This window comes from Hypomesus nipponensis, chromosome 28 (genome assembly GCF_054491055.1).
Source record: "Hypomesus nipponensis isolate SF chromosome 28, ASM5449105v1, whole genome shotgun sequence".
NCBI lineage: Eukaryota > Metazoa > Chordata > Actinopteri > Osmeriformes > Osmeridae > Hypomesus > Hypomesus nipponensis.
The window spans coordinates 6,642,501-6,670,228 of record NC_140388.1 but is presented as its reverse complement, the minus strand read 5'-3'; the positions used below and the strand labels follow the sequence as shown (position 1 = coordinate 6,670,228).

The window sequence follows — 27,728 nt, the reverse complement described above, 5'->3', positions numbered from 1 at the left end:
TCTCCTACAATGGTAAGCTTGACCTTCTCTTCTAAACTGTGTGCATGTTGTGTTTAAGCCTGAAATGGATGTATTTCAAATGTATGTGGCACAGCCATCAATGGACTCATTCAGTTCTGGTTGAGCTCAAAAGTAGTTGGAGAACCGACGTTTCTATTCATTATCGTTAATTCCTCCAATTGTATTTTTAAAGCACGTGCAACAACTGTAGTTGAACTATATGTTGCAGGTGTTTTGCTTCAAGACAAAAACGGTAAGCAACACCTCGCACTGACGGGTAGGTCTGTAGGGCCTATTCGTGAAGTCTGTTCCTATCTGTGATTAAACGTAAGGTGAGAGCAATAGACCAAAGGGGTGGTGTAGGCTACACACACACGCACACACACGCTGGCACAGCAACTGATGCGCCTCCGTTTTTGTTTGTGGATATTCCAGAGTTCTAAACCTGATGTGGCGGCCGATACAATCGCGAGTCCTCTCTGTTTAGTTATGACACAGTGCCGCTCTGGCCTGAATCTCTCCTCGCCGCAGGAAGAGAATGTTTCCTATGTGTGTTTGTAGCTATGCGGGTTTGCTGCGAGGGCTATTGTTAAATTTCGGTCAAGTTCCGTAAGGGAAATACTTGGTGGGTTCTGGAGAATTTTGGGAACATGAATAGGTCAGAGTATGAAAGCGATGCTGGGGCATAGAGGGACTGGCGGGAGGGAGAGGAAGAGAGAGAGAGAGAGAGAGAGAGAGAGAGAGAGAGAGAGAGAGAGAGAGAGAGAATAAGAGAGAGAGAGAGAGAGAGAGAGAGAGAGAATAAGAGAGAGAATAAGAGAGAGAGAGAGAGACGGGGGGTGGGAGAGAGAGACTTGGACTACAGTCTTACTTTTTGCTGGTCAGATTGTGGACTTCAGAGGATTGTTTCTTGGTGTAGTTTCTTGGAAGCCTAACAATGTTTAATCAACACAGTGAACAAATAGGTCACCAAAACCTCCATAAAAAGGTGATTATTGGTTGTACTTAATGAAAAGAGCTTATGAGTTTAGTCTTGTCCTGAAGAAAGACACTTTTGTTATTTGGTTAACTGTCTGAAATGACTAATGATTCCTCCTATTCCAGTCACGCAAGTGTTGGATCGAAGAAACGTTCAACAAGAGAGACTGTGTAAAGTTCATCCCAGCATGTCGAGATCTCCACAGGTGATCTGGAATTAGAGGACATTGTTAATAACTGTTAAGAACTGTTAACAAGTCATACATTTTCAACTTGGAACGGTTTCTATACAATTTCCCACCACAGCACTTGGCAACTGTTCAGCACCTTCCTGGAAAGCAGTCTTCTTGGAGACTTTTGTGACCTGAACTTCCCTCTTTATTGCAGATGCTATCCTGTGTGTCAAGTGTGCCAGAACCTAATAAGGTAGGATTTTACAGTGTGTGCCTGTGTCAGCAGACTGTGGGAACAGTTTAGAAATGGCACCACACATCACCACACAAGTGGAAACACTAGTCTGTGCGGAAAGAAAGGGGTGTTTCCGAGTTCGGGCTTGCAGATAAACAATAGCAACCCCCTCCCCTGCAGATGCTGCTGTGGTCGTCTGCTGGGGAACACACCTGGCTGGACGCGGGCCCCCCCCTCTCCCTCTCTGCCGGGGCGGGTGAGGAGGAGAGCTGGTCGGTACAGCAGCACACAAGGACCAGCACCACCGATGCCTATGGAACCATCGAGTTCCAGGACAGCGCCAAACGAGCCTGCCGCGCCAAGGTGTGTGTGTGCATTTTCCGTGTGTAATTGTGTGTTTTGTACGTGTGTTTTGTGTGTTTTACTGTGTCTGTGGGTGTGTTTGGTGAGCGTCTCCTCTGTGTGTGTGTGCTTGTTTTGTGTCTGTCTCCTGTGCACACGTGTGTTTCTGTGGTTTCTCCGCGTTTCGCGCGTCCGTTTTGTGCGTGCGCGCATGCTGCTGCCCCACACACCGGATGTCCAACGACGTGTGCGTGTGTGCGCGTTGCGGCTGCAGTACGTCCGCGTCGCCGTGGACACCAAGGCGGAGGCCCTCCTCCAGCTGATGCTGAGGGAGTGGCAGATGGTCAGGCCCAAGCTGCTCCTCTCCGTCCACGGTGGGGCTGACAACTTCTCCCTGCCCCCTAAAGTCAAGCAGGCATTCGGCAGGGGCCTGGTCAAGGCCGCCCAGAGCACCGGAGCATGGATACTCACGGATGGCATCAACACAGGTGCGTGTGTGCGTGGGACTGTGTGTGTGTGTCTGAGTATGTGTATATCGAAGTGTATTCAACTCCCCGAACCCCCACCTCGGAAGTGGGAGTCAGGTAGCTGAGCGGTTGTGTAGTGCTAAATGACTACATGTAAATGGGAGTGCTCGTCACCTTCGGCCCGTCCTCCAGGTGTGTCCCGGTACGTGGGAGAGGCCCTGAAGGCCCACGGCAGCCTGGACCTCCGCAGAAGGAACACCCTGGGGGTCACCCCCTGGGGCGTGGTGGAGGACCACTGGGAGCTCATCGGCACCGACGTGAGTAGTCCTGGCGCTCAGAGCAACACTTGGTGTGTGGGGGTACGAGGATGTCGCATGTGTACTGTACACCCTGGGAGTCCAGACCTTATGACCCACCTGCCTCATATGCTGTGTGGTGATGGTGTCTTCCTCCTGTCCTGTAGCTCCTCAAGCCCTACCAGCCGCTTCTGGAAAACCCCCTGAGCAAGCGTGCGTTCCTGAACGGCCAGCACTCCCACTTCCTGTTGGTGGACGATGGAACTCTGGGTAAAAATGGCTGCCAGAGGGAGTTCAGGCGGAGGCTGGAGAAACACATTCAGATGCAGAAGATCCATCCCAGTGAGTCTCAGTGTGTGTGTGTGTGTGTGTGTGTGTGTGTGACTGAGGGTAAAGGTGCGTGTGCTAGCGTGGCGTCCGTGTGTTTTTGGTCGGTGCGAGCGTTCGTGTTTTTGAGTGTGGATGTGTATGTCTGTCAGGTGTGCGTGGTCTGTTTGCGCGCGTGTGCGCGTGCTCGTGTTTGCGTGAGGCTGGGCCCGGTCTGTGCGAGGGCGTGGAGGTGCGTGTGCGCGCGGCCCTTCTCAGCCCATCCCCCCACGTGGCAGGGCTGAAGCAGGGGGTGCCCACGGTGTGCCTGGTGGTGGAGGGCGGCCCTGGCTTGGTCACCACGGTGCTCGACTACGTGAGCAGCGTGCCTCCCGTGCCAGTCTTGGTCTTCGAGGGGTCGGGCCGGGCGGCCGACCTGCTGGCCTTCCTCCACAAGCAGACGGCCCTGGACAGGTAGGGGGGTCCGACCTCACTTTCAACAGACACCTTTTTATTAGGGCTGTGAAATGAATACAAATTGTAATCAAAGTCATCACAGGTTTCTCTGGATTCATCATGATTAATGACATATGACAGATTTTCCGAATTTTTGTCATTAGTGTGCGTCTTTGATTTTGCGGTACCTTGATGCTCAAGTCACCCGTTGCCACTCGCAAAACTTTGGTGAACCCCTCGTCCTCAACAATATCAATCGGTCTATAGCTTTTTGCAATACATTTGGCTGTGCTAGTCACCTTGTCACAGGCAGACTTAGTGAGGGCCCTTTGCTGTACAGCGAGGGTGGTTTTAGCGATACTGACGCCTTTTTGGGTTAGACTGGTCGAGTGACGGTTTGTGTGTGTGTGTGTGTGCAGACAGCTGGACGCCGACATCCAGGAAGACCTCCTGGTGAGGGTCGAGGGCGTGTTTGGTCTGGAGAGCGACGAGGCGGCCCAACTCTGCGGCGTGCTCATGGAGTGCATGGAGCACAGACAGTCTGTGAGTACGTGAGTGTGTGTGTGTATGCCAACTTGTGTGTGTGTGTGTGTGTATCTACGAGTGCTGCAGTTGTCGCTCCCTCTCTGTGAGATAACGGCCAGATCCTCCTCTCCTCCTCTTCCACGTCCAGATCACTATCTTTGACTCGGAGTCGGAGGAGCAGCAGGAGCCGGACATAGCCATACTGACCACCACTCTGAAAGGTTGGGCCTCCCTCCTGCCCTCAGCCCCTTACATGACCTAACCGAAGGCCCAGACAGGATATTAGCCAACACACTACACCATTTACTCCCACAAACAAACGCATCTGTTATTATTAATATAGATAGGAATGCTCGTCGCCCTCAGCCAAGGAATCGTGAACTCTGTGGCTGTCATAAACGGTGACAGATTCCATTGGCTCCCGTCAGACGTGTCCCGGCGGCTGTGCTTTCCTGATTGGCTGCCTGTGTGATTGACAGGAACCAAGGCCAGTCCAGCGTCACAGCTGAGCATGACCCTGGCATGGGATCGGGCGGACATTGCCAACACACACGTCCTGGTGTATGGACAGCACTGGCAGGTCAGACAGCCGTGTGTGTGTGTGTTGGAATGTACTGTATATGCGTGCATGTATGGACAGTATTTGTATGTGTGTATACATGTATACGTGACTTTGTGTGTGTGTGTGTCACTTTTGATTCGATTACACGCTGTCATCTCAAACAGTGAAATGCCCAAAAATCAATCAAATGGTTTCCTCGGTGTCATCAGATAATCTCGTCAGTCACAACAATGGTACAACCCATGTGGGCAGCATCAAAGTACAAAAGGGTGACAACATTGATCTGTCCCATAATGGACTATCCCGACAGTAATGTTTGAGAAAAGACATGATCAATATCAGACAGCCATCCCAGTGTGTGCGTGTTTGTGTGTACGTATTTGTATGTGTGGACATGTATATGTAAGTGTGTGCATGCCTGTGTGTATAAGTACGTGTGTGTGCGCGTGTGTGTGTGTACCCACCTCCTGACTGCTCCAGGCGTGCCGCCCTCCCCCAGGTGGGCTCCCTGGAGCAGGCCATGCTGAACGCTCTGCTCATGGACCGCGTGGCCTTCGTCAAGCTGCTCATCGACCACGGCATGACCATGAACCGCTTCCTGTCCGTGGAGAGGCTGGAGCAGCTCTACAACACTGTAACCGCCTCCCCCCTCCACCCCCCCTCTCTTTCTCTTTCTCTTTCTCTCTCTCTCTCTCTCTCTCTCTCTCTCTCTCTCTCTCTCTCTCTCTCTCTCTCCTCTCTCTCTCTCTCCCTCTCTCTCTCTCTCTCTCTCTCTCTCTCTCTCTCTCTCTCTCTCTCTCTCTCTCTCTCTCTCTCTCTCTCTCTCTCTCTCTCTCTCTCTCTCTCTCTCTCTCTCTCTCTCTCTCTCTCTCTCTCTCTCTCTCTCACTCTCGTTATCCACGCTTCCTTCCTATTCTTTCTTCCTCTTGAGGCCACAATAGCGTCGGCTATTCCAGTTTGCCGTAACATTGGATATAATTGCAATCACAGTAATGCATTCTAAGTAGGCTTCTGGTTTCCTTGTTGTTTTGGACCAATTATAGATGCATTATTTCAGAGCCGTTATTTCACTGCAAATGTATGCCCTAGGAACTAGAAGCAGGCCTGATGTTGCTGTCTTTCATAGCTGTTGTTCAGATCACAGCGTGTGTCGTGGCATGGGGCGCTTGCTGTTGGCCTCTTTTTTTCACAATCAAAATCACGTTTAATATTTAATCACCTTAGACCTAACACACGCCCACTATAAGCCCTTTAGTCATGAACCTTCTGACAGGACAAAGCTAAATGGTACAAACACGAAGGATAAACATGTTTACTTCCTTTCTCCCAGCCAAAGGGAGTGACAGACAACTTCCTCCATCACCTCGTGGAAGATGCTAAACAGGTGAGGGGCCGAGGCAGACACGGTTGAAGGTGACACTTTGGTTTGGTGGATGTTTGTCTGTGACAGTTGTGTATGTTTGCTGTGTGTGTCTCTTTGTGTGTGTGTATGTCGGTCTCTTTGTGTGTCTGTCCGCGTGCGTCTAGACGCATCTCCCGGCAGGATACAAGCTCTCCATCATCGACGTCGGCATGGCGATCGAGTACCTGATGGGCGGGGCATACCGTAGCTCCTACACACGCAAGCAGTTCCGGGCGGCGTATGACCGCCTTCACGTCCGCACCAAGGTGATGAGGAGGACACCTGGCCCGCCTGTCTGCCTGTCCGCCTGTCCGCCTGTCCGCCTGTCCGCCTGGCCCTCTCCTTCTGCTGAACCGTCCTGACTCAGCCGTTCTCCCCCCCCCCTCCCCACACACAGGAACCGGATCGGGATGCGACGGGACCCCCGACCAAGGGGAGGAGGCCGGGCGCCCCCCCCCCTCAGCCAGGCCCCGGCGGCACCGACCCGCGGCAGCCCTCCCACTTCTACCGCACGGCAAAGCCGTACGAGCGCAAGGTGTCCTTTAAAACCGCTTTACCTTGTGTTAGTGGGAGCTTTGCTCAAAACGGCTGTGTTTCCCTGCCGACGTGGTCCAGCCTTATTGTGCTCCAGCTGAAATGACCCTTGTTGGCCCTGTTGTCCTCCTCTTCCTCCTCCTCCTCTCCCTCCCGCTTCTCCCCAGGAGAAGGGCGTGGTTTCGGGGGAGTCGAAGGAGACCCCCCCCCAGCGGCGGGACGCCTCCCGTCTGTTTGTTTACAACTTCAACGACCTGTTTGTGTGGGCCGTGCTGCAGCGGCGCCAGCAGATGGCGCTGTTCCTGTGGCGGCACGGCGAGGATGCCCTGGCCCGCGCCACCGTGGCCTGCAAGCTGTACCGCTCCATGGCCCTGGAGGCTCGGCAGAGCCACATGGCCGACAGCATCGCCGACGAGTTCAAGACCTATTCCCTGTGAGTGAGAGTGAGTGAGTAAATAAATGAGTGAATGTGTCTGTGTGGGGGGAGCGTGGGGTGGGCTTTTGCACCGAATGTGTTTTTCTGCGTGCGCGTGTGTGGTTAGTCTTCTCTGGAAGCGTGTGCGCGTATGCGTGTGTTTTGGTTGGGGGGATGAACACGGGTGTGTTTTCAATCGTGCACGCTCCCCCCTCCGTCAGGGAGTTCGGACAGCTGGCCGTGGACCTGCTCGACTGCGCCTTCCGACAGAACGCCCACATGGCCATGAAGCTGCTCACCTCCGACATGGAGTGCTGGAGCCACTTCACCTGTCTCCAGGTGGCCGTGTCCTGCCGCCTGCGGGCCCTCGTGTCCCACTCCTGCACCCAGGCGCTCCTCACCGACCTGTGGACCGGCCGGCTCAACATGAGGAAGAACGCCTACTTCAAGGTACAGCCGGAAGGACGGAGAGGGGGACCCTCTGCGGGCTGCGGGAGAAAGTGGTGGAACGGTGTGATTGTTCTGGGTTTATCGGCGGCCCTCACGTAACAGGGTTAGGGTGTGTCAGGGTCAGTCCACGACCGAGCCATGTCAAGTCAGTGGGTTTCAGCGGGGCACTTGCCTTGCCTTGTTTTTGGAATAGAAACTGTGTGTTGCCAGTCAGTAATATCATGTTTACTGTAGTAGCTGACATCACGTGACAGTGTTATTATTTCAGTCTGAACCAGGTCCCTAGGTGTCCCAGGTGCAGCTAGGTCCGAGTCAGACGATGATATCCATCTGCCTGCCTGTCTGCCTGTCTTCAGATCATCCTCGGTCTCCTCCTACCCCCTGCCATCCTGCTGCTCGAGTTCAAGAGCCCCGCCCAGATGTCCCACGTGCCCCAATCGCAGGAGGCGATGCAGTTTGGGTGGGACTCTGCTAAGCCAATGACAGCCAAGGAGACAGGAGAAAAGGTCTAAAAACATCTGCTACATGGAGACGTTACAATAGCCGTCCCCTCCCTTCCTGTTGGATGTTGACGCCCCTTCTATGCAGGGTGTGGCCGATGCAGAGAAGGGGAGGACATCCGACCCAGCGCCCGGCTCCTTCCGGGCCTCATCCTATTGGCTGCGCTGGACCAGGAAGTTCTACGAGTTCTACACGGCTCCAGTCGTCAAATTCTGGTTCCACACGGTTCGTTGTCTCCCACGCAGTAACTCGTGAACAAAGTGTTGGGTCTTGTGTTCACCTCAGGGAGCCTATCTGGGTCAAAGAGTGATTCTGCCACCTACACTTACTGTATCAGCTACTATTGATTCCTATCAGTTTGTATTGACCTTGTTTTATTATTGGAGTCTACATGTTCTTTCATATGTGGCACAGTTTTACTGTTTTACAGTCTCGCTAGCAAAATGACCTCAGAGCTCATGTGTTGCTTAGGGATAGGTATAGTGGTTTAGTGGTTGAGCACTTGACTACAGATCAAGTGGTCACAGGTTTGAAACCTCCCCATTACGTGGCTTTGCCAAAAGAACACATTATGGTGATCTGTATTGTTGTTTTCCTCTGTGTTCAATGTCTATTCTTCAATGTCTATTCGTTGGATGTGTTGAATGGGAGACTTGATGTGTGTATCTGGGTGGCTTGTGTTGTGTGGGTGTCTGTGGGGCAGATGTCCTACCTGGTGTTCCTCATGCTGTTTGCCTACATGGTGCTGGTGAAGCTGGAGGAGCAGCCCAGCTGGCCCGAGTGGCTGGTGATCGCCTACATCCTGTCCACCGCCCTGGAGAAGACCCGCGAGGTGAGGGCCAGCTCTGGAGGGAGAGGAGGAGCAGCGCTCTCCTTTCAGAGGGTCTGGAGTCCACCTCGCTCTCCTTGTCTTTCCCCCTGTCTCACTCGTTCACTCACTCACTCGCTCGCTCTCTCTCTCTCTCTCTCTCTCTCTCTCTCTCTCTCTCTCTCTCTCTCTCTCTCCTTCTCTCCTTCTCTTCAGTCCCCCTCGAGAACTTTAACCGCTCACATGTTGCCATCTCGTTCCCCTCGAACCCTGCGGCCTCTCCGGCCTCCGGTCCCCAGGTGATGATGTCAGAACCCAGGCAGCCGATCAAGAAGCTGCGGGTGTGGTTCGGAGAGTTCTGGAACGTGCTGGACCTGCTGGCCATCCTGCTCTTCCTGATGGGCCTGGTCCTGCGCTGCCACGGGGGCGAGCTCCGCACCGCGGGCCGCATCAGCTACTGCCTGGACATCATCTTCTGGTCCGTCCGAGTGCTGGACCTCCTGGCTCTCAACCAGTACGCCGGACCCTACCTCACCATGATCACCAAGATGGTGGGTGGGGCCAGACACACACCCGTCACACATCCTGGTTGATCGGGTAACTATTTTTAAATCAGGTCAAATAAGTGTGGTTGGTGCCATAACCAACCAGCAGGTAGATCTCCAGGAACAAGGTTGCTTTATACAATAAAATATACATTTTGTAAGGACAAATACTGGGTACAGCATTTGACTGCAGGTCACAGGTTCCAATCCCCCCTTTCACGCCGCTTTTGATAACCTGCTTGTGCTTGCTGCTGTGGTTGGCTTTTCTCCCGCGGCCCTCAGACCAGAGACATGTTCTACATCGTGGTGATGATGGCCATCGTGTTGCTGAGTTTCGGGGTGTCCAGGAAAGCCATCCTATCCCCGGACGAGGAGCCTTCCTGGCGCCTGGCCCAGGACGTGGTGAACCAGCCCTACTGGATGATGTTCGGGGAGGTCTATGCCGGGGAGATAGATGGTAGGGAACCCGAGAACGTTCTTTGTCTTCCGATGGAGGTCCTCAGTCTAGGTGTGGAGGTAGAAGAGATGCTGGTGGAGATCTCCTGTGTGGTAGTCTGAGCCGATGTAGCCAAAACAAAGACTGGATGTAGAACGTTCCTCCTCTCACACCCGTGTGTGTGTGTGTGTTTACAGCATGTGAAGGGGGCCAGCCCTGCCCCCCTGGTTCCTTCATCACTCCCTTCCTCCAGGCTGTTTATCTTTTTGTCCAGTACATCATCATGGTCAACCTCCTCATCGCGGTCTTTAAGTAAGACTCTGGCACCAGCACACCCACCTCAGACCCCCAAACTGCTTTCTTTCTTTCCTTCTTTCTTTTTTTCCTTATTTCTTTCTTTGAGTCTCAACTCTCTCGCTCACTCACTCACTCCCCCCCCCCATCTCTGTCTCCACAGCAACGTCTACTTCAACATGAAGTCCATCTCCAACAAGGTGTGGAAGTACAACCGCTACCGCTACCTCAAAACCTATCAGGAGAGGCCTTGGCTGCCCCCGCCCTTCATCATCCTCAGTCACATGACCCAGTGTGTGAGCGCCATTTACCGCAAGCACCGGGGCTCCGCCGGACAGGAGGGAGACTCCGGACTCAGTGAGTGTGTGTGTGTGTGATCATTCTTGCATGTTAGGTAGTGTGTACACACACACACATACAGATTCAGATGATGTTTACAGCCAGGTGAATACGCTTGCAGCCACCCACACACACACACACATATATATGTGTACATCATTCTATATATATAAATATATACAGTATAAACAGTACATTTGTTGTACATTGTACGTTGTACATTTCCCCTGTCAGAGTTGTACTTGGGGCGAGAGGACCTGAAGAAGCTTCGTGAGTTTGAGGAGAGGTGCGTGGAGATCCACACCCACGAGAAGAACCACGCCCTCCTCGGCAGCCAGGCCAACCGGATCCGAGCCACGTCCGAACGGTGAGACCGCGTCCTATCGAGGTGGTCGACCTCGGCCTCAGAAAGACTGTCCTCAGAGCCAGTACAGACAGTACACAGCAGTGAATAGACAGAAAACATCTCCTTTTCCTACCGTATAAACCCTCCATTTCTCCCACCACATGTTCTGCCTTCCCGCCTAAAGGCCTTGTTTCTCTCTGATGAGGAATGACCAGACTGGCCCTGGAATTGTTCTTATTGTTTCATACATGGCTGAAAGATAGATGAGAGCCTGCAGTAATTATAACCTTGTGGATTGGTCGTTTTGGTGAAGTCAAAGCCACATAGGTTAGGTCAAAGGACGTCATCTAGATAGGAATGTGTAGGCCTCTGTCTTTGTATGAAAGACCACTCTGTGCATGCCTGAGCTTTGATTCAGTGACTCGTGTTGAAGTCGTCGAGCAAAGATGTCGACGTTTCAAGGCCTTTGACTGTTGAGGTCGACAGATAACATCTTCTCCTTCGAGTTGAGAGGACAAGAGGAGTACCAGTGTACCTGACTTGCTACCCTTCATAGAGGGTCCTTTGTGGAAGAATAATGAAAGCCAGATAGGGCTCGTTAGAAGAAGGACTGTGATCCCTCACCCTTTGTAACACTCGGTTCATAAACTCATATTCAACCCTACCGAGCCTTTGAACTCTTGGTCGCTCGTGGCTTGGTATTCAGACCTGACTCGGCGAACCGGAGAAGCCGATTGAAATGGAGCTTGGGAGTTTTTCTACCCATCGTCATTTCGACCTTCTCCTCCCTCTCTGTGTGTCAGGGCCGAGGAGATGGTGGAGGTGACCCTGGAGGTGTCCGAGAAGGTCCACTTCATCCAGGACAGCCTGCAGGTTCTCGACGACCAGCTGGGCCAGCTCCAGGACATGTCGGCCCTGGCGGTGGACACCCTCACCCTCCTCTCCGCCTCCGACAGCCTGCAGCAGGAGGAGGCGCGGCTCGCCCACTGGCAGCCAATCGCGCGCTCCCGCCACCTGCCCCACAGCTGGACCCACCCCCGGGGGGACGCCACCCCGTCTTGCGCCCCCAAAGCCTACCTCAGCAGCCCTCCTTCCCTGCTGAGGGCCGTGGGGCCCGGGGGCCGACGCTTGTCGCTGGAGTGGCACGCGTCCGGCTGGGGGGGGCGGGCGCGCCGGGGGGAGCGTACGGAGGAGGTGGAGGTATTACGCCGTCAGTATTTGGTTTGGGATTCGAGACATGCTGAGGGAGTCTCAGCAATGCCGTTTCCTTGTTGTGTTGGATTGGGAATGGGTTTGAATGCCCTCGCGTGTGCATATTTGTCTGTATGTTGATTTGTAGCTTCATGATTTTACAGCCTCAAACATGGTGGTCTTCAAGCCTGGTCCTCAGGGCCCGGAGAAATGAGGTGTTTTATCTCCGGTGGGTGATTAAGCTTTACTTCCTCTGCTGGCTCCCCAGGATGTGCAGAGCCTCCCCCAGAGTCAGGTGAGGCTCCTGGGCTACCGCTTCTCCCCCCCGGGCTCCCTCTCGCACCTGGCCATGGGCTGGAGGGACCAGACCCCCCGTGGCTCCAGCGAGCCCTCGCCCTCCGGGTCTCTGCACTCCCTCTGGCCTGGAGAGGGCGGTCTGGATCCCCTCACCCAACCCTGCACCTGCGACGCCCCCGAGTCCCCCCATCCGGAGGGGACCTCCATGGAGGAGGAGGAGAGGGGGGATGAGCAGGTGTCCAGTGCGGACATCTCTAGGGTCTCCAGCCAGGCTGTCCTGTTGCCTGGGCTCAGGGACGACAGAGAGGGTTGCGGTGGAGGGCTGCTAAACCCCGCCTTCTGCACTGACGCCGACCAATCAGGAACCTTGCGGTACATCCGGCACGGCCATTGGGGCCGGACCAGGAACAATTGTCCTCGCTGGGCGTGGCGCTGCAGGGACCGCCCCTACGACCACTGCCGCTCGCTGTCCGCTAGCGTCGAGAACATGGCGCTCTCTGGCGCCCCCCTCAGCCCGCTGCGGGGCTCCTTCCCTGCCCTCAACGGACCAATGAACAGCGACAGCCTCCCTGGGAGGAGGAGTCATAAAGATGACACGCCCCTCTGCCTCAGCGAGAGCAGAGGTAAGGAGGTGACCGTTAAGGAGACACAGTGTTAGCACAGTGTTTCCTAGTGTTCCTCAATGTTCCTCAACGTTCCTCAATGTTCCTGAGTGTTCCTCAGTGAGGAGATGACGCTCTCTCATTCTCCTCCAGAGTGGTCCCAGTCCTCCGACCTGTGTGGAGCCCCGGGCAGCAGATGCAGGACCCTGCAGAAGAAGACTGTCAAGATCCAGGAGGACGACGACAACGCCGTACGATCCGCTCTGCTCCCGACCCTCTTCCTGTCTCCCTCTTCCTGTCTCACTCTCTCTCTCTCTCTTCCTGTCTCCCTCTTCCTGTCTCGCTCTCTCTCTCTCTTCCTGTCTCCCTCTTCCTGTCTCACTCTCTCTCTCTCTTCCTGTCTCCCTCTTCCTGTCTCACGCTCTCCTCTCTCTCTCTCTTCCTTTCTCTCTCTTCTCGTCTCAAGCTCTCCTCTCTCTCTCTCTTCCTGTCTCTCTCTTCCTGTCTCACGCTCTATTCTCTCTCTCTTCCAGTTTCCCCCTTCCTGTCTCACGCTCTCTCTCTTCCTCTCTCCCTCTACTCGTCTCACTCTCTCTGTCCCCCAATTGCTTTCTTCCCGTCTCTCCAACGTGCTCCCCTCCTCCTCCTTCCCCCCTCAGCGTTTGTGTCAAGGCCTGTTTACATGTCGCATGTTGTCATTTGAGGCTCGTTGTTCTCTGCCCCCCCCCCCCCACCCTAGGTGGACATGCAGGCACACGTCTCACCCACGTCCCGGAGGAGGAAGAGGAGGAGGCAGGGGGAAACGCCATGCTGGTCGGCCTCGACCAGCCTCAGCCAACTCAGTACGACCCACAGAGCCCCGAGCTAGCTTTTACACTTCAGTCAGTCAGCAGGCGCTTTCGTCCAGGCGTACGTTTGTCCAGGGTCAGAACGAGAATCCCAGCTATTGGTAGTTAGCTTTGCGATGTGGCTGGTAAGGACAGACCGCTCTGTGACCCTGACCACCAAACTGTTACAACTATGCACTTCTGTTCCTTGGTCTTCCGCTGGACTTTCGATATGGGGTATTTGTACGTTGCTCTGGATAAAAGCATCTGTTAAATAAGAAAAATGTAAACATGAAAATGCAGAGCATGCCATTTTTGTTTTTAGTTTTTTTTACCAGACCTGTATAGAAAGTTAATTTAGGAAAATGTTGAATTCACGTCTCTCCGTCAACTCTCTCTTCTCAACGTCATTTCAGATTTGGAGCCCATGGATTTGCTGCATAAATTATCCTCTCCACTTCAGGTAGGGTAGTGTAACTGTGCTCAGCTGTCAGGTTAATGACATGATGTTGTTGGGATATTGTGTTTATTCTAGTTATAAACACAATACCCTATGATTGCGGTGTCGTTTGAAAATATGTGTGTGTGTGTGTGTGTGTAGAGCTCCAGGAGTCCCAGTCACTCCGTGTGGAACAGTTGGGCGAAGACTCAAAGCCGCCGCTCCTCGTAAGTCTGAAGACGTCCGGATGAAAGGATGGAGGGAGGGATAAAGAGAGGGATAGATGGAGGGATGGATGGAGGAATAGAGGGATTGATGGATGAAGGGATAGAGAGATTGATGGATGAAGGGATAGATAGATTGTTGGATGGATGGATGGTTAGATAGATAGAGGGATGGATGGATGGAGAGATAGAGGGATGGATGGATGGATGGGGGGGATTTAGGTTACATTTACATTTATTCATTTAGCAGACCCTTTTATCCAAAGCAACTTCCAAGAGAGAGCTTTACAAAGTGCATAGGTCACTGATAATAACAACAAGATAAAACATTGTGGGTAGCCAAAACATGAATCACATATTGTGAACAACCAAAATAAGTGCCAAAGGGAAGAACCATAAGAGCATGTAGTTAAACAAGTTACAATAAACAACATAAGTCACTATAATTGTACAAGAGAAAAGCAAACAACAGTAAAACATTTCATAGCGAGTACAACAATTTACAACAAGAGGAACAAGTCTCTAAGCAAGAGTCATTGTGATCCTTGAGGAAACTAACATTGGGTCCAGCAAACGATTCCTAAGTACCAGTGTACTCCCGGAATAAGTGCGTCTTGAGCCTTGGAGAGGGCGTGGTTGGTTGAGGGGCAGTTCTATGGGCGTATGTGAAGCCCTCTGTGACATGCTTGCATGTAAAAAGGGCTAAACAAATACATTTGATCTGATTTGATGGATGTAGGGATTGATAGAGAGGTAGTGGAATACATGGGTGGAGGGATTGATAGAGGGATGGAAGGATGTTTGGAGAGATGTGTCATGGATGGATGGATGAATAAAGAGGCGGCTGGATGGAGGGATTTATCTCCTATCTTCTCTTTCAGACTACAGAGTTGGATGGGCGCTGATGGTAAGGTCTTCGCGGAGACATCGGCTGCTACATTCCGCGGTGTCTGGGGTAGACGGTTCTGTTGATACGGGTCCCTCTCCATGTCTCTTTCAGCCAAGACCTTCCAGTCCAGCGAGGACTTGGATCCACACTACTCAGGTACCGTAGACCTCACGCTTCCACCTCACAGAACCTGGTCACGATGATGTCATTTGGCTTTCAGCATCCACACTGTTTGTGATTGCTCTCATTGTGTGTGACGTGTTTTTCGATTGTGTGTGTGCGCGTTCCTGGGCATGTCTGTTTCATGTGTGAACGTGCGTGTTTTTGGAATGCGCGTGTGTGTATGTGTGTGACAGCTATGGAGAGAAACAATTTGATGAGACTGGCTCACACCATTCCCTTCACCCCGGTCTCCTTCCTGGGTGAGTCAGCCTTCTGCCAGCCTTGATGTGACTGCCAGGTCAAAGGTGACCGCTTCAGGAAGATAGCGCTAGCTTCCGCCCGAGTTGTTTTTGGATACGCGTGGCTCAGGTCCAAGTGCGACATTCACCTAATGACAAGATTTGTATTGCAATGCGAAGATCCAAGGGTTAAATCGTGTAGATAACATGGCTGTAAATGACTGGGTGAGCGTTTCCGCGGGAACACTGTCTTCCATCCAGGCCTTTGACGTTAATGAGCGTGAGAGGCGATCCAAGTTCTGAAACGAGGGAGATAGAACTGGGATTAGGGTTAGGTCGAGGCCAGGGTTGGGGTCACTAGGGTTCGGATTTCTTCGGAATAGAGATAAGTCATGAAGCTGGATAGATGCCATTGTCCAAACCCCTGTGTCTCACCTCCCTGCACCCCCCACCTCCCCTCCATGTCTCTCTTGCCTCCCTCCCTCCCTCCCTCCCTCCCTCCCTCCCTCCCTCCCTCCCTCCCTCCCTCCCTCCCTCCCTCCCTCCCTCCCTCCCTCCCTCCCTCCCTCCCTCCCTCCTTCCCTCCCTCCCTCCCTCCCTCCCTCCCTCCCTCCCTCCCTCCCTCCCTCCCTCCCTCCCTCTCCCCCCACCCCCCTCCCGGGACAGCGGGGGAGGAGGTGAGCATCTACTCCCTGGAGGAGGCGAGGACGGAGGCGGGGAGCGTCCCCTTCTGGTCGTCCCGGGGACTGTCGGCCGTGCTGCAGCCCCTGTCCTGCGACGACTCCCTGGCGGGGGGCCTGCGCTGGGCCCGGCGCGTGCTGTGCACCTGGGCGGAGGAGCGGGTCCTGAGGCCCGGCCTGGTGTACGTGGTGAAGGCCTTCAGGCCGGAGGTGGTCCGAACCTGGCAAAAACACTTTGGCGCCAACCCCAGCCTTCAGCTCTGTCTCAGGGTACGGATGGTCACGGGGGGTGTGTGTGTGTGTGTCTACACTGTGTGTGTGCGTTTACACTCAGGGGTGTTCAACCCTGGTCCTCGAGAGCCGCTGTCCTGCATGTTTCGGATGTTTCCCTGCTCCAGCACACCTGATTCAAATGAATGGGTCGTTATCAAGCTCTGTGGAAGCCGGGTAATGACCATTCATTTGAATCAGGTGTGCTGGAGCAGGGAAACATCTAAAACGTGCAGGACAGGGGGTCCCTAAGGAACAGGATTGAACACCCCTGAGTCTACACTGCGTGTGTGTGTGAGTGTGTGTACACACTGTGTTTCCACTGTGTAAACTGTCTCACCCTCCCTATCAGCGGTTAACGGCAGAGGGTTAACAGCTCTGGATGTTTCAGGAGATTCAACAGCAAAGGGCAGCCCAGAAGCTAATGGAGGTGTTCAACCAGGTCAAACCAGACAACGTGCCTCACTCTCCCAGGTCTGGTAGTGTGTGTGTGTGTGTGATCTTTTTTTTCTATGTCACTTTTTCTATTTATAACAAGTGTGTAAGTGAACGGTCGATATCATCTGTTTGACCCTGGTGTTCTGTGTTTGTGCGCGCGTGTGTGTGTCTCTTTCCAAGGTTCCTGGACGTGTCTCTGGTCCACTGCCACTCTGACAGCCAGTGGCTGACCATCGAGAGGAACTTGTCGGGAGACTTCCGGAAGTACAACAGCAACACGGGTCAGGAGATCGCCCCCTGCTGCAGCCTGGAGGAAACGCTGCTGGCCTTCTCCCACTGGAGCCACCAATACTCTGGAGGAGAGATGCTGGTGCTGGACATACAGGGTCTGTCAGAGGGTTAGGGTGGGCCTGGGGGCAGAGGTCTAGGCCTGCAGGCTGGGGGCTGAGGTCTAGGCCTGCAGGCTGGGGGCTGAGGTCTAGGCCTGCGGGCTGGGGGCAGAGGTCTAGGCCTGGGGGCTGAGGTCTGGGGCTGGGGGCTGAGGTCTAGGCCTGGGGGCTGGGCGCTGTCTGTCTCTGCCTGTTTCGTGTTCATCGGTTTCACGGTGTCTCCCTCTCCCTGTGTGATTGGCAGGTGTGGGCGAGGACCTCACAGACCCATCCGTCATCAGAAGTGGAGACATGAGGTGAGGCCTCAGCATGCTGCAGGTCGAACACACACCATCAGTGGCGGGCCTGTATACCGTCCACCCCGGCTCTCCTGCTCAACACTGGGTCTGCACGGCTGTGTGTGTAACGTGCATGTGTGTGGGGCTTGTGTGTATATCGTGTGTTTGTGTGTGTGACCTTAGCAGCAGCTCCTCTGGTGACATGGTGTTTGGTCCAGCCAACCTGGGAGATGCGGCCATCCACAGCTTCCTGCTCAAACACAGCTGTAACACCTGCTGCCACCGCCTGGGCCTCACAGGTCAGGACACACACACACACACGTACACACACTCACACGTGCACATACACACGCATACATACACATGCACACGGCCACATATACATACACATAAGCACACACACCTCCTTTGTGCTTTTCTGTGTGTGCGCACGTGTGCCTGCTCCTGCCCGCCCCCCCCCCCCTTCCACACACTGGCGCGTGTGTGCATGTCACCTCAATGTCATCACTCGAGAGCTTTTGTTTTCTGGAATACATCCCCCGTCCCCCCCCCCGTCCCCCCCAACCCAAGAACAACCAGCTCATTAAGCGGAGGCAACCGCTTATCGCCGCGACAACAAGGCGAAGGCAGCGGAGGGAGGGGCCAGAGCGCTGACTTTGATTACGTATTAAACAGGGCTTTGTGCTAACGATGTACTGTGGAGACATTAGCTTTGATTAGTTATTAATTACAGTCTCTGGATAGAGTGGAGACGCACCAGACCAGCGTCTTGAGGGAGAAGGCCCTCGCCTTGGAAACTCGATCAAAAACAAACAAACACACACACCAGCACGGCGCGTAAACATTCTGCCGTGCTGGCGTTTGATATTTCAAAGGTGCTTTGTTTTTGCTTCCGTTTTTTTTCTTCTTCGGTTTCTTTTTTTCTTCCCTATCCTTCTCCTTCTTGCGTTCCCTCCAAGATTCCCCCCCCCCCCCCCCCCCGCATCAAATCAAACCAAATTATTCATGCGCCTTCTCTGGCCTTCCTCCCTGCCCTGCCGACGCTCCTCCTCCGTGGGGAGGTCGCGAGGAGGGCCGCCGCGTTCCTCACGGATGTTTCCTGTTGTCAGATCTGAGGAGGAGGAGGAGTGCGGACGACGGCTGGATGACGCGGCGGGCCTCGGAGGAGGACGAAGAGGAAGGGAGGGGGGAGGAGGATGAGGTGGAGGAGGAGGAGATGGAGGACGAGGAGGAGGAGGACAAGGAGGACAAGGAGGTGGTGGAGGAAGTGGACGAGAAGGATGAGGAGCAGGTGGAGGAGGAGGAGATGGAGGAAGAGGACAAGGAGGTGGTGGAGGAAGTGGACGAGAAGGATGAGGAGCAGGTGGAGGAGGAGGAGATGGAGGATGTGGAGGAGGTGGAGGGCAAGGAGGTGGTGGAGGAAGTGGACAAGAAGGATGAGGATGAGTGGGAGGAGGAAGAGACCAAGGTGGAGAAGGGCATTGACGAGGCTGTGACCAGGGTGTAACATCTGGCCCCATTCGAGTCCGGCTATTAATCAGAAGGTTGTTGGTTCGATTCCCAGCCGTGCCAAATGACGTTGTGTCCTTGGGAAAGGCACTTCACCCTACTTGCCTCGGGGGAATGTCCCTGTACTTACTGTAAGTCGCTCCGGACAATAGCGTCTGCTAAATGACTAAATGTAAATGTAATGTAATTATGAGAGCAGGGGTCATTTCATCTGCGTCAGCAGTGTTCTAACGGGTTCAGTGTTGACGTTTGGGTCGAGGCATGGGTTCAGGTTTGTGTTACTGTTTGTATAGGTTAGTGTGAGAGTATAGGTTAAGAGTAGTGTTAGATGGTTGGAGATCCTTGTTAAACCAAAGTCCCACCTTCTCAGGCAAATCTAAACACACAGTGACATCTCCTTCTAGTCTGAATCACCAGTGCTGTCTTTGACAGTTAGGAACGGGGGGAGGGTGTGTGAGCAGTATGTGTTTCTGGGTCATAGTGCCCCAAGTTTTATGCATAAAGAGATTTCTTGTTTACTGAGCTAATGATACACTCCCTTGACAAAGTGACGTAGCACGTGTGTTTGGTTTGAACACAGAGCTGTCCATGCTGCCACGGTGACAACCATGTCAGTGGCACCTCCGATCTGTCTGCAGGATGTGTGACCGAATATATGGTATACCATTTGAGGTGTATGACATCATTATAATGAGTACACATGTACAGTACATGGTCCTCTAGGCTTGTGTTGCTGCATGGGGGTCCTTATGCTGGTCTCACTTCCTTGAATTAGAGCTTTGGAATCCGATCTGTCACTGGTCTCAGTCATCCCACTAAGTGTTATTGAATGTGCCAACTACGGTGGTTTATGAGTCATTCACTCACTCACACTGTAAATAAACCTTTATTAAAAGTTTTATCAGCACATATGTTTTCATGAAAAAACGATGGAAATAGGAACAATAATGAGACAGAAATGCATCCATAACATTTTCTTTATTTTTCCTCCCACAAAGAAATGTCTACAAAAGCCATAAAATATAGAATTTAACAAAAAAAAAAAAAAGAAAAAAAAAAAAAATCACTTCAGACCTTCACTTCATATTTACATCTGGAAGGAGACATGAGAAGACCTAACAGTCTGATCTCTGGACACCACCTGACTCCTACCTGACACAAACACACACAAACACACACTTACACACACAGAGTGTGAGTCTGTGTCGTTTTATTGGCCATTGCTACATGTGAGCCGGGAAGGGTCGGGATGGTGTCCAAAGTTCAGAGTTCAGAGGCCTCTCACCAAGTGTAAAAGCGATCATACAAACATATAAACCAACAAACAAGCAATAGGTAATGTAATCAAACTCACACTTGCTTCGGAAATTCCCATTTTTTGATTGGTTCTCAAGTAAACATACACAATAAAGCATCTATGCCCCATGTCTCCAGTCCAGTCCCATCTCTCTCTAACTATGGCACTTGAATAAACAGTTTTTTTCCTCATGTTTTTGTTATTTTAAATATATGTCTTTTTTTTCCTTTTTTCCTTTTATTTTATTAGTCCTGTAAAAGAGTTGCTGTAGCCCAAGTACCTTTGTAAGGGTTTTTGGTTACAAATGCTACATTTATCTTGTTCTTCTTTCCCCAGGGACGCAAAGACATTCTAATCAATAAATTAACAAATTCAACACTACTCCAATTGCACGCATGTGAAATGCAGTAAGAAACTTCACAAAGCATAGGTAGAACAAAGATACTCCATACTCTCTCACGCTCTCTAATACACACACACACACACACTTCATACACACACACACACACACACTCACAGGTTCGCTATGGAGGGAGGGATGGCGTGTATTTGACTAAGTGTAAGAAATGCTTCGGACGTACAAGTATATAAAATGTTAGCGCACTTGGTCTGGGCGGTCTTTGTCTCACTGGGTGACGATGACCACTTCCTGTGTACACTCAGCAACCTCTGACCTCTGTGATGATGGGAGTAAAAAAGGGACGCGTTGTAACCCCCCGCCCCCACACACACACACACACACACACACTCTGAAGCTGCTACTCCATAACATTCAGAATGTAACAACCCCCGACCCCACATTGCTGTACTCACCCCCCACCACCCTCCCCATCCGCCCTCCCACCCTGCACAGCACTGCAGAGGAAGAAAACACAAAGGCCCCGCCCCCCCAAACCCCCCTCCCCCCAACCCCCCCACCCCCGCCCACAACGTTTCATTGTCATGATGAAACAGCATGCAAAGATAAACAGAACAACGATAGGCTATTAGTAATAGAACAATAGTAGTCATAATAATAATAATAACAACAACAATAATAATAATAATAATTGTAACAACAATAGTAGTCATAAAATAAAAAATAATCTTACAATGCAAACGTGACAGTTGTCCTTAAATGCTTCCGGTTATTGCTACAGTACCTTACAGTGTTACTTCGTCACTTAAGAGGACCATCCCTGTCCCACCCCCCTAATTCACAGTCTAGCCAAGGGAGAGATCATGAACAAACACAGTACTTTCACCTAGCAGGGCTGGGTTGAATTCACTGTCTGGCCGGCTTGTCTGTCTTCCTAGTTTTAAAGCAGCACACTTACAAATGGGAGTTGTTTTACAGTAAACGTGTGTTTTTCACTGGGATTATCACGTGTTCAACCCATTATATGGACTCAAAATGGACTTGGACAGTGAAGTCATGTCCCCCGTTAAACAGACACACACACACACACAACACACACACCAAAGCCTTGTCTGGGCAGGTTCCGTCACTGGGAGCCACCAGCAATTGAGACGATGAAAACCGCCTCTTTTTCTCCATCGAAAGACAAGAAGAAGAGCTGCTTCCTGAGACGATTTGTAGTGCATCTAGACGCAAGTGATTGTCTTCAACTGGCCACTGACCTTTAGGCTGGGCCAGGGGAGGGGAGGGGAGGAAGGAGACCAAGACGGGTTCAGGGGGCATGATGGATGTCTGTCTATGATGGTGGTAGACTGTGAGGGGGTGGGAAGGTGGGTCGGTGGAGAATGGGTGGGGGGTGGAGAATGGGTGGGGGTTGGGTGGAGTTGGGGCTGGGCTCTGCCATGGGCCCACCAGATATAGATGAACATAATTTTGGCCACTGTGTCGCACATTATGGAAATATGGAGATTTGTGGGAAGAAACGGATCACAACATAGCTCTGCCGGAGCTTAGACTGGCAGAGCTGAGCCGGAGGAGCCTCTAGTGGTGGAGTGCAGAACTGCACTCATTGAAACGTCAAATAATAGTTTGTGGGATTAGTCACGCTCCTTACTGTGGTAAACTGTGGCATACAATCAGAACTCCTCCTGTGATGCATATGACATCTCCGAACGAATTATACCCCAAAGTGACACAAACCTTCAACCTTCACAGTGGCCAGATGTTTATTAATATCTTTTTTTTTTTATCACTGACAATGAAAAATAAAAGAATCTACTGGAGTCAATAAATATCAAATTAAAACTAACACAATGTTTAAAATATATACAAGGGCTCACTAAGGGATTGTCAATCACAGCTTTCTATAGAGGTTAAATAAAGTATTGCATCTAGAAATGGCAAAGGTTTTCACGGAGCTTGTTCGTTTACCCTCTTACCGTCGCGGTAACAGGGTTTAAGGAAAGTGTGTTCAGTATCTGTACAAGTCTGAGACACATCCCATAATGTGGAATGTATTCAAATACCCCTCAGTACTCTGAGAGAATTGCTAATTGAATATTTACGTCGTGAAAGAAACCCAGACATGTCCATATAGTGCACTCCAGTTTACTGACTGACCTGCCTTTAGCGGTGTTGGGAGGAGCAAGAGGAGGGGAAAGGCAGTGAAAGATATGGCTCCTTGTAGTCAAACTACGTACAATACTATCAGAAGTTAAGGTTCAGGAAGTAAAAACAGGACTGTGTATTTTTCCCCCCAGAATGCACTGAGCCAAATGATTCCAATCACCCAATGTTGTTAATTAGCAGTCATCATAGTTTGTCGGTGACATTAGCTGCTTCAGTGCAACATAAGAAGTGGTCGGGTTTCTACTTCCTGTTCCAGAACTGTTACACCTCTCTACTTCCTGTTTCCGAACAGGTGCACCTCTGTGTAGTACACTGCAGAAGGGTTGGGGTAAGCATGGAGGGCTGTGCAAAATGTGGTGGGGAGCAACAAGAACTCAGAGGTGAGACTCCTCTCGTTTGTCCTTCATTAGAAGACCTGGGGGGCCAGGCTGGGGGGGCCAGGCTGGGGGGCCAGGCTGGGGGGCCAGGCTGGGGGGGCCAGGCTGGGGGGGCCAGGCTGGGGGGGCCAGGCTGGAGACCCATTTTTCATTTTCTTGTCATTGTTCCTTCATCTAAGTTCAGGTAAGTTCACAGGTGCTACATAGATAACCTGACCATCTCAGAGTCCTAAAGAGAAAGGGAGCTACATTTGAGGAATGAGATGCTTTTCAGGGAAGTCAGCTACATTTGAGTATTGAGATTCACACCAACACGTGAGTGGATGAGGAAGGGTGGAGGGAAGTGGGGGTGGAGCTGATGAATTTGGGAAACAGACAGGGCAGCAAAGAGGTCCTCCTTCATCTGATTAGACGGTTCTGATTGTTCGATAGCAGCCCAGCTTTTATGGGCGGAATTATTGCAGCAAAAAACAATGATTGACAGGACGGCAGATCTGCCAAAAGTCTCTTTTTTTCTTCTCGTAAAATAGAATATTTATGTATATATAATCACCTTGTAAGTGGCCATTATTCTTTTTTTTCTTTTTAGAAATCCTTTTTTTAAATTCTATGGTTGTCATTGTAAGGATGTTAAACCCTTCTCTACGTATTAACAGAGTCCAGACAAGGCTTTATCAACAAACCAAGATCAACCCCCGCTATTTCCCAATAATAAGTCTCATTTCAACTTTACAAATTCTGTACACATGAAACTATCAGACAAAAAAAGAACACAAACCCACACAGATGGGGTATTCAGTCCCGAATAGGAACAATCAAATAAAATCATAAAAGTTCCAAAGATAAACAAACTTACCAATGAAACTTACCCAATTTGAAAAGACAGCTTAAAAATCGCTAGTTAAAGTCTGTACATTTCTGGTCAGTTCAGGAAGAGTAGCCACAGAGTGTTTGTTTTATATACATTCTTCAGACTGTATCGGTGACCGGGGTAGGATAAGTGCTGGACATTCCTAGTGTTGGCGGCTGTTTGGGGGAGGGGGCTGGTTGTCACGGTGACGGCTCGGTCGCGGCGTCGCTGTCCGCGTGGTCCGCCGCGCTCGCTCGGGTTCGCGAGCGGGGGCGGTCATTTGGGCAGGGTGATGGCGGCCATGTTGGCGTCGGGGTTGAAGAGTTCTTTGTAGAGCGGGGGGAAGAGCACGTTGACCGTCTCCGGGTGCAGCTGCTGGAACGCCTGGAGCTTCTCGGTGTGCAGCGTGCACAGGGCCGACAGCGTCGGGATCCGGCCAATCAGCTGCGGAGGAGGAGGAGGAGGAGCAGGAGGAGGAGGGAGAGGAGGAGAAGGAGGAGGAGGAGAGACGAGGAGAGATTATGTTTAGAACCTACATCTGCCTGTTCCTTCGCGGAGAAGCCCGACACGGACAGGTGTGGCGGTCTCTAGGATCTCCTGGGTGTCATGGCCGTCTGCGGAGGGTGGGGAGAGGTCACCCTACCTTGGCCAGCGCGTCCTCGTCCATGTGGTTTTTCTGCATGATGTGCTGCAGGGCGAAGTAGATCTTCTCCTGGAGCTTCTGCACCTTCCTGGGCTCCATTAGCCACGGCCGGTCTGACGGGGGAGAGACACGGAAGCACACGTTGGCTAACACGGCTCGCCGCCCAGGGAGCTCTACACAGCAACTTCTAGAAGTCCGTCGCAGAGAGGATGGGATGGTGGGTGTGTGTGGGTGGGTGTGTGGAGGTGTTGGTGTGTGGAGGTGATGGTGTGTGGAAGTGATGGTGTGTGGAGGTGATGGGTAGGGGCTGCTAGCTGACCTGTGGAGATGAGCACCGCCGCGGAGAACAGGGCGATCTCCTCTTCGGTCAGCTGGAGGGAGCACAGGCTCTTGGCAAAGTCGAACACGGCACTGACCAGGTCGTCGCAACCTGGAGGGAGAGAGGGGGGTGGGAGAAGGAGAGAGGGAGGGAGAAGAAGAGATAAAGAGAGAGGGAGGGAGAAGAAGAGAGAAGGAGGGAGGGAGGGAGAGTAAAGGAAAAAGGAAGCATGATGCCGAGAGAGAAGGGAGGGGAAGGAGGGAGGTAGAGGATGCTTGGTGAATGAGTGTGATCGTCATCACGTTTTCACCGATGACTAGTGTTCAGATGAAGCCAAGCAAAGTAGATGGAGGGAGCTCCGTTACCTAGAGCTTTGAACATCTGCATCCCTCCGTACTTCCCCTCAAACAGCACCGTGTTGTTGAGGGGGTTGAAGGCCCGGCACATTCTGACCAGAACCACCTCGAGACAACCTGGAGAGAAACAGAGACAGAGAGAGAGAGAGACAGAGAGACAGAGAGGTAGAGATAGAGAGAGAGAGAGACAGAGAGAGAGAGAGACAGAGAGACAGAGAGGTAGAGATAGAGAGAGAGAGAGACAGAGAGAGAGAGAGACAGAGAGACAGAGAGGTAGAGATAGAGAAGGAGAGAGACAGAGAGAGAGAGAGAGAGAGAGAGAGAGGTAGAGATAGAGAGACAGAGAGGTAGAGATAGAGAGAGAGAGAGAGAGAGAGAGACAGAGAGGTAGAGATAGAGATAGAGAGAGAGAGAGAGAGAGAGAGAGAGAGAGAGAGAGACAGAGAGACAGAGAGGTAGAGATAGAGAGAGAGAGAGAGAGAGACAGAGAGGTAGAGATAGAGAGAGAGAGAGAGAGAGACAGAGAGAGAGAGAGAGAGAGACAGAGAGACAGAGAGGTAGAGATAGAGAGAGAGAGAGAGAGAGAGACAGAGAGAAGAGGGGTTTGAGAGAGAGCAGAAAATAAGGGGATGACGTTTAGACAAACGCTCCTCGCCATTGATTCATCTTCGACAGCATACATATGAAAAACACAACCGCCACGTTGTCGACGGGAGCCTCCGGTATTTCATCGTCCAGACTACCCTGTCACTCTGCACAACTGATCCATAACCACGCCCATTTTGACTTCATAATGATATTGGATAGAATAAAAGCACGGTGTGTTTGAACAAACGGTACGTCAAACGCCACGCCCTGCCCGTTCCCTCTCACCTGACTTGAGGAGAAGGATCTGGTCGTTCTGACACAGCTCCATGAAGCCCGAGATCCGCTTGGCAAACTCCACCACGTACTGGATGGCGTGGGTGATCTGGATGGCGCACTGTTGCCACAGCACGTCTCGCGTCTGCCGACACACACACACATGCACGCACGCTCAGCGTGACGGGGTTGTCCATCGCGGGTGTGAATGTGTGTGTGTGTGTGTATGAGTTTCTAGGGATTTCACTTGAGGGATCTATTCTAGGCTTGATCAGGGAAACACGATCAAACACCAGGAATTGTTCCCAATCATGTGGTACTGTCCAATCCTTACTTTGAGGATGCGTAGTGCAGTCAGTCGATTGTGTGTGTGTGTGTGCGTGTGTGTGCGTGTGTGGTCTGAGCCTCTGGTGGGAAATATCCATAAAAGATATTGCAAAGGGTTCCTCTAATGACCCAGAATTCATTAGACACATTATTTGCGCATCGCAAATAAAACCGCAGCTGCCGGCACTCGCACATGGACACAGTTACACACACACACACCTTGCTCTGGTACATCTTGACGTCCTCGTAGGAGTGTGTTTGCCAGGCCAGCTGTTGCAGCTCCTCTGCAGTGTATTGGCAGGTCTCCAGGTGGGACTTGATGATGTTCTGGGCGATGCGATCTGGGGAGAGGGAGAGGCGGACCGTGAACACTCGGGATGGGCACAGCTCAATGGTTAGAGCATTCCACGGCAGAACGCAATGTCACAGGTTCAAATCCACCCCCTATACGGTACGTGGCATCGTCAATGCTTTATTAAATTACAACCGTGTTCAATCAATACTTCCTTAAATCCATACTTCCTTAAATCCATACTTCCTTAAATCAATACTTCCTTAAATCAATGCCTCGTAACACACGCCACCGACACAAGGGCACACGCCGCAAACACACGCCATGGTCACACGCTCCAAACAAGCCACAAACGTCACAGACACACGCAATGGCCGATGCAAGACCACCCTCGTAAGATTTCAATCTTGGGGGTCTAACGTACAGCAACATATGTGGAGTGAGGGAAGCTAATGCTAGCTAGTGCTAGCACGGTGTGACAGCCTTGGTACAGAGCATGGGTGGAGACGCACAGTGGCGCCCAGTCAGCGCTCTGTGTGTCTAAGCCTGTCTGATCTCCTACAGCCGTCTCAGATAATCTCGCTGACTCACTTCCTCATGACTACTCCCCCCCCCCACCCTGCCCACATGACAACTTCCTGTGCACCCCAGTCTGTTCCTGCCTTTCGCTATTTCACGCACTGTCATGACCGTGAAGACGCCTTCTGGAATATCTGAAATATGAAATCAACTATATCTATCGATGCACATATAGGATTCCTCCAAGGCAACGTTAAACCCCGAAGGGTTCGAATCCAACTTCAATTGAACGGCAAATGTTGTCAAGCAATGTCACAGAGGGCTCCACAGACCAGCACCCCTCTAAACCCTGGAGGTGTCATATCTAAACCCCGGAGGTGTCATGTAAAAACCCAGGAGGTGTCGTGTCTGAACCCTGGAGGTGTCGTGTCTAAACCCTGGAGGTGTCGTGTCTAAACCCAGGAGGGGTCGTGTCTAAACCCTGGAGGTGTCGCGTCTTACCCAGCTCCCCCATGC

General features: G+C 51.9%; 2 protein-coding genes across 3 annotated transcripts in view; one reads left to right on the top strand and one right to left on the bottom strand.

Moving 5' to 3' along the window:
- The first annotated feature begins 220 nt into the window (after positions 1 to 220).
- On the top strand, positions 221 to 19,491 carry trpm6 (transient receptor potential cation channel, subfamily M, member 6). The gene is given in 41 exon segments (XM_084695319.1): positions 221 to 253; positions 1,105 to 1,184; positions 1,567 to 1,580; positions 1,583 to 1,749; positions 2,003 to 2,216; positions 2,388 to 2,512; positions 2,659 to 2,833; positions 3,097 to 3,271; positions 3,673 to 3,796; positions 3,927 to 3,999; positions 4,258 to 4,358; positions 4,840 to 4,974; positions 5,671 to 5,724; positions 5,868 to 6,008; positions 6,140 to 6,277; positions 6,444 to 6,709; positions 6,913 to 7,141; positions 7,498 to 7,647; positions 7,730 to 7,867; positions 8,346 to 8,474; positions 8,750 to 9,001; positions 9,278 to 9,452; positions 9,629 to 9,743; positions 9,889 to 10,082; positions 10,299 to 10,431; positions 11,214 to 11,610; positions 11,870 to 12,521; positions 12,654 to 12,751; positions 13,240 to 13,342; positions 13,744 to 13,790; positions 13,929 to 13,993; positions 14,872 to 14,897; positions 14,991 to 15,035; positions 15,236 to 15,301; positions 15,947 to 16,230; positions 16,622 to 16,704; positions 16,849 to 17,054; positions 17,302 to 17,353; positions 17,519 to 17,634; positions 18,445 to 18,590; positions 19,483 to 19,491. Coding segments are annotated over 41 exon segments (5,925 nt in total).
- Positions 19,492 to 24,171: 4,680 nt separating this feature from the next.
- Positions 24,172 to 27,728, bottom strand: part of rorb (RAR-related orphan receptor B) — a 6,420-nt gene continuing 2,863 nt past the window's right edge. For both annotated transcript variants that reach the window (XM_084694647.1, XM_084694646.1), the window contains exons 4-10: positions 27,714 to 27,728; positions 26,621 to 26,742; positions 26,087 to 26,219; positions 25,223 to 25,330; positions 24,858 to 24,968; positions 24,539 to 24,651; positions 24,172 to 24,339 (exon numbers count right to left, since the gene is read on the bottom strand). The exon at positions 27,714 to 27,728 is cut by the window's right edge and continues 438 nt beyond it. In XM_084694647.1, coding sequence (XP_084550773.1) covers positions 24,172 to 24,339; positions 24,539 to 24,651; positions 24,858 to 24,968; positions 25,223 to 25,330; positions 26,087 to 26,219; positions 26,621 to 26,742; positions 27,714 to 27,728 — 770 coding nt within the window. The remainder of the gene's footprint in view (positions 24,340 to 24,538; positions 24,652 to 24,857; positions 24,969 to 25,222; positions 25,331 to 26,086; positions 26,220 to 26,620; positions 26,743 to 27,713) is intronic.